General features: G+C 29.2%; 1 protein-coding gene across 1 annotated transcript; it reads left to right on the top strand.

The window, feature by feature from the left end:
- The first annotated feature begins 489 nt into the window (after window positions 1-489).
- On the top strand, window positions 490-7,787 carry LOC132946849 (uncharacterized). Its single transcript, XM_061016951.1, has 2 exons — window positions 490-961; window positions 7,535-7,787. Exons 1-2 carry the CDS (start codon window positions 606-608, stop codon window positions 7,785-7,787), a joined length of 609 nt encoding a protein of 202 aa, XP_060872934.1. The 5' UTR covers window positions 490-605.
- Window positions 7,788-11,009: the final 3,222 nt, after the last annotated feature.

Raw genomic sequence — 11,009 nt, 5'->3', positions numbered from 1 at the left:
CCGTCGCTATAATGTTTTACCGTTTTGTGGGTAGGTACACGTGAACAGAAATTTAAAATATAATAAATTACACTATTATAATGAAAGCGCATACCGGTTGGCTCTACAGGTGCGCGTACAGCTGAGGTTGTGTTGTCGGTGGGTGGGTGGGGGGAGGTGGGCCACGCGCAGAACTCGACCACTCGATACAGATCGAAAAACAAATTTATATCGTTTCGGACTTGTTTTTGGTGGTGCAGAGGTCGGTCGCCGGGGCCCGGGAGCGCTAGCTGTGCGATAATGCGACGTATACACACTGGTTGAAAAAACACGTAATAACAATAATATTATGATCGCAGCCGTAGTCGCGTAGAAATAAACTAGAAATTCAGACGTCAGCCACCGGGAGCGCTACGTATGAGATTGGTACGACCTTTTCGACCGAGTCGTCCGTACACGTGCCGCACACAGCCGTCATTTCACCATCAGTCGACCTGCAGAGCTCTCCGCCGCCGTTGCACAGCTGCAGCCGATCGATTATCATTCGACGCCGAATACACAATATTCTATAGTTGTCCAAGACCGACCCGCAGTGCCCACAACGCTTGCCTATCTGTACCGACGTCATGGACAATCTCAGGTTACTGGTAGACTACGACGACTCCTCATCCCACTCCACCTTGTCCGACAACTCCTTCGACTCGGATGTCGACGAAATCCCGGCCGACAACTGGACGGTCCGGTCCGACGACGACGGATACGACAGCGTGGGTGACACGTCGGAACCCGAAGAGATATTAGTGGACAAGCGATATCCGACGCCACAGCCGCCGCCGCCGTTGGCCATACCTTTCGTTCAGATCGATGGTGAGGTGGCACCCATCGTAAACATGAACCGAAGACCACGACGACTGGAAGACCGTTATCACCCGTACGCCAGAGAACTGTCCTTCGGGTACGAAGACTCGGGCCACCCGCTCAGGTAACTATATATATATATACACACAACTATTACGATTAGACATCGGATGCAATCGATATATTTCCTAGGTCGCAACTTCGGGGAAGCCCCCCCCCCCCCCGAAAATCAAAAAAAATTGTTTAGGAAATATTGTTCGCAGGCCACTTACATATGTATATCGTAGGAAAGGGGCCTGCTCGTGTGTCTTTATGGCCATAGTTAGGCAACAAACAATTTCGTAAGCACAACATCTTAAATTGCCTTTCTGAATGCCTCGGTAACGAAACTCTAAATATCTACGACACACTAAATGTTATCAAGGATACTCATTTTGTATAAAACTATTTAATAAAAAAAAAAATGTACATCTTATCTAGTTTTTAAGTCTTCCACTATACTTTTTATGTATTTACCTTATTGCCAAAATACATAAACTTTTATATTAGTTTCATGTAATACACACACCACGGCCAATGACCTTTGTAGTCGAGGCCTTGTATGTAAAATAAAATTAAAAATAAAGAACAATTTCGTCGCCGCCGTCCGTGGCGTTTGCGTCAGTGATAAGTTAAAAAGTGTGTGTGATTGTATGCGGGCTATCTACGCAAACGTACCAGGTGTCAACAGCACTGCCGACCAAAAAATAAAAAGCGGGATTTTCCGCTCAAAACATGCTTTACAGGTACAACTCTCACGCATCGTAAAGTGGTATGATTTTATTAACTTTTTTTCGCTAAAAAGAGAGTAGTTTTATGCAACGCGTTGGACTTGGATTTTTAATTTCGTTACTCATTGGGTCTCAAGAAAAGTTTTAATTTATAGTAATCTAGTTATAAGTTATAACAGTATAATAACGAGAGTAATTATTATTAATAGTTTTAATATTTTGAACTTAAAAACAAGAAGTGTCGTCCAGATGACCAGATTTATAGAAAAAAAAAATATTGACCACCCCCCTCTGGAAATTTCTTTTCTGTTTACTTGTTTTCTACGATGCTGTAAGTTATAATAATTATTGATCGGCAAGTTACGAGCATTATTATACTGTTATATTTTTCACTCGTACTCCGTAGGCTATAGCTACTCATTCGCTTTAGGTATAAAATAATATACGTATATGAAATTACAAAATTGGCTCGGCTGTACAGAAATGTGTTAATATTGTACTAAAATAAGAGTAATTGTGACAACATTTTTGGGCGTAGTATTCTCGTAATTAAATTATATAATAACAGTGAGCGTGTAGGAATATGTGAGCGCGATGAGTAGACGACTATTAAAAAGTATTTAAAATCTGGGTGACCTTGTACTACAGCAGTAGGTACCTCGATTGTGTACACGCGTGAGCGGTACCGTAATATTATTATGGTTTATAACAGGGGGTCACCAACCAGTGTTTGTTTACAAACAAGTGAGCCACCTACATTAATAACGACGTGTCTTAAGTATTCGGCTACTATTTATTTGGTTATATAATTAATTATACATTATTATTGCGCGTACAGCCTAATGATTAACTGTAGAATGACATTGTTGTTTTATTGGTTCTCCATACGAAAATTGTACGTTTTTCTTCGCTATAATAAACACTTTACTTTGTATATAAAGGTATAAAGGTTAAATGTGTGTTTGAGAGAACGCTACACGCGAGTTTGTTGTCTCCTTCTTTTACGTGATCGGCGTCACATGTAGAAAATTTCCGCTCAACAGCTAACGTTTAGCTCAGTTAGTTTAATAGTTAAAGCGAATCATAATGAATATTTATTATGTAGTTTTGAAGTTATTTAAATAATTAATATTTTAATGCTACACTGCAACGTTTATCCTTGTATTGAGACGTAAATCTCGAAGACAAGAAAAAAAAGGTGGGTAAGTGGATGTCGCTCTGCTGTACAGTAGGTTACAAGTGGGTCACTGTAATGGAAGGTGTTAAATTTGAATTCAATGATATAATATCATTGTATAAGAAAAACGATTCTGAGCGAAAACGGTCAGTTAGCCTATGATATTAACAAGCATATTTGATGATATTATTGTGAATAAGGTAATTTATATATTTACCTATTTACGTGGAACCTTGTTTTAAATTTTCAGTCCTTACCTATAAAAGTTGAACATTTCTACATTTTTCACTACAAAATAATTATTAAATTTGAAATTTGAAACTTTAAATGCTTATAAAAAAAAGTGTGCCTATATCAATCCTTAGCTACAAAAGTTGAACATTTTATAAATTTTTAACTACAAAATAGTTATGAAAATTAAAATTTGATAAACGCCAAAATTTAAATTTAAATGCTTATAAAAAAAAATTGTGCATATGTATTTTTAATATTTTTCAACTGCTATTGTACCAATATATCAGAAGCCTTGCATTAAATGTTCACGATTTTTTATCCAACATATAAAATTTTTTTGATATTTATAGAAATAAGAACCAAAAAAAATTTAAACTGACAAAGTCCGTAAACAGCTCAAAAAGAGTAAAATTATTTTCAATATTTTATCGTGTATAAACATTCAGTGAAATTTTCAAGTATCTACAGTCATACGTTTTTTAATTACAACAAAATAAGAAAATCGCTACATGAGAAATCGACTGAATATCAAATGTTGTAAAAATATGAATTTCAAACTCTCATAAAAATTTGATTTGACTTTCTTGTAGACATTTTTTTTTTGATAAAGGTAGACAAACTTTTGTATTACATTTTCAAATCTTAGATTTAAAAAGAAAATTTTTTAAGAATTCTCAACTCAAAATAATTTGCTAATTTTCGTGATTTTTCCGTATTTTGTCAAGATTTGAACTTTAAATGCTTATAAATAAAAACTGTGACTAAGGATTTTTAATATTTTTCAAATATCATTGTAACAATATAGTAGGAGCCTTGTATTCAATTTTCAATCTTTTTTTACCCAACAAATAAATTTTTATTGTCATACATAGAAAAAAATACTAATAAAATTGGAAACTGAAAATGTTTCTAAACAGTTCAAAACAAATAAAAATATTTTTTAAATTTTATCGTGTTTATAAAATGCAAATAATATAAACAACCAATGAACATTTCATGTATATACGTTCATTTGTTCTAGAGTTTCGGAAAGAAGATAGGCTAATTTAAAAAGGGGTAAATTTGGTTTTTTTTATTCATTGGATTTTTGTACGGTTAGGTTTGGTTAGAATTTTGTAATTATTGATTATATTAATCCACTGTAGGTGGAGTTAAGTAAAAACGACAAACTTGGTATAACTTTGATACTTAAATGTTAAATCATACACTTATGTACAAACAGCACGGGGTCCGCGATCTACCGCAGGTAGATTGCCTACCTGATAATATACTGCTGCGAATCAGAATTTTTATGCCGAGCAACAGAAAAGTTAAGATACATCTAGAATATCATACACCGAATATTAAATAACGCATTGAACAAAGTTTGAGTTATTTATAGTTAAAGTAAATTTAACGGGTAACGAAGTTAACGGGATCAGCTTGTTTATATATATAATAATAGTAGCGTACCTATTAATAATTTGTAAAGTACAGTATAATATAAATGATTGGTAAGAGAAAAATAAAGGTTATTTTAATATAATAGTTGGTAATTGTGTATACCTAAGGATTTACTTCATTCGTCAGTAACGATATCTTTATTAATAATTTAAAAATATCAAAAATTTGACATTTTTTTACAAACTAGAGTGATCGACATATATTATTATGAAACTCAACGGTAAATACGTTAGCTGTGTTTGTTTGAGAGTTGGTTTTTTTACGATGATTTGAACTTGATGGAAAAAAAATCCATAAAAAAAAACCCCCCGTGAATGTGCTTACCGTTAAGTTTCATAATAAGTCGATTCAATCTAATTGTTAAACTAACCTTAGCTAAACGCGATCTGCTGTGCGTACATTTGTTAATTCACTTGTGAGAAAGAGACAACAATAAATGCGTTCATAACGTACTCTTAAGATTTAGATATACATGATCAGACGATATTGATATGACTATGTTAATTTTTAATTTGATCGACCAATGTTCATCTAAATATCGATGAAGGTCAAGGTCGACTGGTTAGACCGCTGGCTTATAAAAAATAAAATAAAAAAAAAGAACCGTAGCAATATGTAAATCACACTTAGGCATTATATGATACATTTACATAAAACCATTTTACTAATTGGTTCTTAAAATGTATTAGAGCATAAACATTAAATTTCTTCAAAAAAGTTACTTAACTAAGTACAAGTTATTTACAATAAAATATAATTGATTTACCATAAAATTACTTAAAACGCAATTTCGTTACGAGTATTCGTAACAATTATCGAGTTGATTTATTCCCCAAAACTGATGAGACACACATACCAAATATTAATGCACTCGTTTTTGACGAAAATTTCCGTGGCAAAATCAAGTAGTGGCCGTTTGGCACGGAAATTTTCGTACCGATTATTAGTACTAAATAGAATATACAAAGGATACAATATAAGAATATTGATAATAATAATATTGATAAGAATATAATATAAGGATACAAATAGTTATATTATATTCTCGTATCGAAGAAAATATTAAGAACATTAATAAATCGAGCTTCTTGTACAGAATGTATTAAGTTAATTTTATGGGGAGCATTTTTTAATGAAAATAATTAACTGTGGAAAGTTCAGTTAATTCAATTAAACTGCCATCAGTCAAGTTAAAAGTTAACAAAAAATTTTTTAACTATATACGTTTAAAATTAGGATAGTAAATAAAATTAATTTATATTCAGTTAAAATAAAAAAATTGTGTCTCGAAAAAGAGTCAATGAATCAGTATTGTCTAGCTAATTGCGCATGACACGAAAAGAAAATCAACTTAACTCCACGACAATGATAATTAATTATTGACGAATGTACTATTTACATTAAAATAATCTTTAATCATAATAATATGAACCATCATTACATTATACATATTTACATTACTATATATTTGAAATGTCAAGCAAATAATCTTATTAACATTAAATTATATTATTAGAAATACTCACTAACGTTATGACGCATAAAGTATAAAGTACGGTAGTATTTCCCACGGATGTACTATTTACATTAAAATAATCTTTATTTATAATAACAATCGTAAAATTATAAGATAAAATATAAAAAAAATTCCTGTGTGTGTCACAGCCGAAGTGAATACTTAAAGAAATATTTAACTTTGATTGGATCTATATAAAAAAAGTATACATTTGTTTTTGAATATCGTTTAGTTTAGCGAGAAAGGTTAGTAGAGGGGCACACAGTGCTCCCCGTACCTCACATCTGGTTCTCTATATTTTATATACTCTGTGGCTCTGGCAAAGGTGGGAAAGTTAATGAAAATAATTAATTGTGGAAAGTTAAGTGAATTCAATTAAACTCCCATCAGTCAAGTTAAAAGTTTATAAAATAAAAATTTTTAATTAAATAAGTTTAAAGTTAAGATAAAAAATAAAACTGACTTAACTCAGTTAAAAAAAAGTTAATTTTTTTCAAGTTGTAATATTTTTAAGTAATTAACTGCCCTAGTATTTTGTTACACACAACTATTTACCAAAACGTTGAACACTGTGTAAAACATTAGATTAATATAATATATTATATTCGAAAATAAATTATCAAAATCAAAAAAGAGTCAACGAATCAGTATTGTCTAGCTAATTGCGCATGACACGAAGAGAAAATCAACTTAACTCCACGACAATGATAATTAATTATTGACGAATGTACTATTTACATTAAAATAATCTTTAATCATAATAATATGAACCATCATTACATTATACATATTTACATTACTATATATTTGAAATGTCAAGCAAATAATCTTATTAAACATTAAATTATATTATTAGAAATACTCACTAACATTATGTTCAAAGTACAAAGTACTATTTCCCGCAGATGTACTATTTACATTAAAATAATCTTTAATTATAATAACAATCATAAAATGATAAGATAAAATATAAAAAAATCTCTGTGTGTGTCACGGCCGAAGTGAATGGCAATGATGGGAAAGTTAATGAAAATAATTAACTGTGGAAAGTTAAGGTAATTCATTTAAACTCCCTTCAGTCAAGTTAAAAGTTAACAAAAAAAAATTTAACTATGTACGTTTAAAATTAAGATAGTAAATAAAATTAACCTAATACAGTAAAAAAAAAAATAATTTTTTATAAATTATCTACTATTTTGTTACTCACAAACATTTACCAAAACTAGATTAGATAAAAAAAATTAGATTATTATATTATATTATATTCGAAAATAAATTACCAAAATCGAAAAAGAGTCAACGAATCAGTATTGTTTAGTTGATTGCGCATGACACGAAAAGAAAATCAACTTAATTGCACGACAATGATAATTAACTATTAAATGTTAAGTTACAACAAAAAAAATTTTAACTGAATAAGTTAACAACAAAAATATTACCAACTAGTTAAGTTAAAAAGGTAAAAAAAAATCAACCAAAGTTAATCACCTTTGCTATCATATTGCGTACTTGTGTGACCGTAATTTATACCTATCTAACGGCTAATCTCTTTTTCAGGAGTGCTCTCAGAAGTTCGGAGCTAGTGCAAGGCCAAGGCACGTTCAACGGGTTCGAGTACCGTCTTATACCTAGAAGAATTACCGGCGCGGTCATCAAGCGCCGGCAACTCTTCTACTTTGTCGAGTGGATCGGAGGAACGAATAGACCCTTTCCGGTCGAGGCCCACGTCATGTCCCGCTATTCCCCCAGTATGGTGATAAGATATCACCAAAACTTGTCAATCAATCCATCTACATACCGTAATTTATAAAAGTTTATGCACATAAATAATCTGTACATAGTGTTTGAACATTTTTTTTACGGTGAACCGTACAAATTAGATATTATGTTTGTTTTTTTTAATGACGCTCAACGACATGGGTCAGTGGGTGTGTGAGGGGTAACGGTTAGGGAAGAACATGCATTAATGTAAAGTCACCAATAACTGTCACGCACTCCCTTGTAATGTATATTTTAATATGTTATAATTATGAATAATTAATTTTTATATATATTATATTGCCATATTTAATTTTTTATTGACTTATGTTATAGGCACTACCGCCTGTGTTGTATTAACTTATTATATTATATTATGTTTTTTAACTATTTTATCGCTCATAATAATGATATAATTATAATGCGGAACTTGACAGTTGACACCGTTTTAAAACCGGAAAAAAAATATACTGTTAACCAAAACTGAAATCTAAGTAGGAAAAAATATTTTCGTTTCAAGCCCCGGTTCTATTTTATATCATAAACTAGGTATACCTATAATGACTCAATATAAAACAATTTATAATTATATTTTATTGTTATGTATACATTTGTTATATTTTAGTTAAGTTTATGAACAGCCTATTAATTATGATTATGTGATTAAGCCATAAGTAATATATTTATTTTATTATAAAATATTAATTATAATTGTACATAATATATATTAAATACCAACTATTTTTTTTATCAATTATTTATCAATTCTCTAACCATTATTTGCATTGGCTTATATAATATATATAATATATGCCTAAGACTGATAGTTTTTTATCAAGTGTAAATATCTATACAAATAATATAATATCAATTATATTAATTAATTTAAAATAAAAGATTAAATTATGTTACTGTAAACTTAATGTTTTAATAACTTTAAATATCTATAATTATTGTAGTATGAAGTTCTTTGTGGACCTAAAACAAAAAATATGTTGCTTACTATGAAAAAAAATTATATCATTATATCTATAATAATAATTTAATAATACCTATCCATTATGTTAATTTATTTAAAATAAATAATTATTATGCTACTGTAAACTTAATTTTTTAATAATTGTAAATATCTATAATTATTATTGTTGTATGAAGTTCTTCGTGGACATAAGACAAAAACTATGTTGCTGACTATGAAAAAACAAAAAAAAATATCATTATATTTATAATAATAATATAATATCGATTGTATTAAATTAATTAAAATAAATAATTATTATGTTACTGTAAACCTATTTTTATAATTATAACACAATATTATATTGTGATTACTTACGTTGTGTATTTGAGTGAAGTTTTTGAACAACTACTTAATTTCTCTTACCTGAGGCAACCAGTGTGAAAATATTCTTGGGAGGTAACTACTAGTGTATGTTAACCTTTTTATTTGCGATAAGGATGGGATTCGTATATTTGGGAGACAACTAGTGGTGTACCGGTAATAATATACAGTTGAACTTGGTTAACTCGAATTCGAGAATTTTCTTTTATTGTATTATCCTCGGATGGGTCGAATTCTTGAATAGATAACTAACTCTTTGGCCAGTTCCTTAAACTTCGTGTCAACCAAGTCCTTCTGTGTGGAATTAATTTTTTAAATCAGTACAGCTGAGGTTGACAATATAAATTATATTAAAAAAAAATTACTGATAATTAGGTACCAATTCAGAACATGCAGTTAGAGAGAGGTCCTGAGTGCATGTTCCGACGGCAATTAATGTGAACAATAAATCTCCCCTCGTTATAAATATTTATTTTTTTTTTGTAACGTGCATCACTAGATGCAACAAGTAGGTACAAATGTTTAAGAGGAAAAATCGATAAATACACGAATACAATATGAACAGAGAGAAAACACCTTGTGGAATCAATATTGCCATTTGATATAAATTTTGCATAATATATTATAAGCTATTTTATTAATAATTATTATTATGTTTTATCAGTTCATAAATTAATACAATGAGCATGGTTATGAGTTTCACATGGAATTTTCACTTTGAAATATTTCAATAAAATATCGAAAAACATATTTATTTTTTTTTAAACTGTGTTTTTTTTGGTTTAATGTTTCATTAAATCATCACTATAGAATATAACTATAGTCATACTGATTTTATAGGTATCTGATAAGTTATTAACAATATTTAATTCCTGTTCATGTTATAAAGAATTTATTAGGTATATAAGATAGATAATTATTATGTAATTCGTACAATGTTATTATGTAAGAAATATTTCTATAATATTTTTCATTTAACACTTAACTAATGACACCCCGCCACCGCGGGTTTATACAATTAAAATTAAAAATATCACTAAGCAGAAGTATTTACTGTACTTTCTACTATAGTTTTAAATTAAAATTCGTTTTTTTTTATCTTTCAATAATATGAAATATGTCATGAAAGTTTCGTGAAATATTTCATAAAATATATCAAAAAACTTAATTTCATACAATTTTAGAACCATATTATTCATTGGGTAATAAATAAACAACGTTATGAATTCTTTTTTGTGGCATGGATTGCAAATAAATTGTAATATAATCAATTTAATTATAACTATTAAATATAAAAAAAAAAATTTTTAATACAAATTCATTAAATAAATAAATTGTTTGATTACTAGATAGTAGATATCAATAAGATATTAAACATACAAAATACCAACATTTTACATATTACTAACTCTTAATATATTATAATATACCTACCTACACTGTATGGATATATATTGAAGACAGTGAAGTATTTCCATTTAGTAAAATTAGAACTTTATCAAGTACCTGGAGGTATCAAGAACTTGAAGAATACACTTCTTTACAAGCTATGGTTGGTTAATATTTGTGTCCACCTTATAAAAGAGTATTATTTATTTTATACACTTTGTGATATAAAATAATTTTTCTTAACTTGTTCTGTTTTAAAAAATAATATCAATTACAGTAAAATTGGGTTACTTTGATATTTTTTTTACTGTTTTATGACAATTTTACTTTTTATTTTATTGATAACTTCTGTAGTATTAACGATAAAACTCTCAAAATTAAATCTTAGCTACAGCTAGTTATTATCATTTTTTTAACGTTTTAATTTTTAAATTTCTGATGTTATCGTTTAAGTTATTAATCTTTTTAATATGCTATCAAAGTTACACAACGTAGTAGGACACTTTGAAACATATATTTCTTAATGTGTTACCGAAAAACACC

This window comes from Metopolophium dirhodum, chromosome 1, assembly GCF_019925205.1.
Source record: "Metopolophium dirhodum isolate CAU chromosome 1, ASM1992520v1, whole genome shotgun sequence".
NCBI lineage: Eukaryota > Metazoa > Arthropoda > Insecta > Hemiptera > Aphididae > Metopolophium > Metopolophium dirhodum.
The sequence above is the reverse complement of the archived record's forward strand: the minus strand, read 5'-3'. Positions and strand labels throughout refer to the sequence as shown.

Bases quoted from the DNA above. Each gene is read 5' to 3' on its own strand.
- LOC132946849 (XM_061016951.1), top strand. From the start codon at position 606: ATGGACAATCTCAGGTTACTGGTAGACTACGACGACTCCTCATCCCAC. The intron at 962-7,534 runs GTAACTATATAT...TCTCTTTTTCAG, and splicing joins GACTCGGGCCACCCGCTCAG to GAGTGCTCTCAGAAGTTCGG.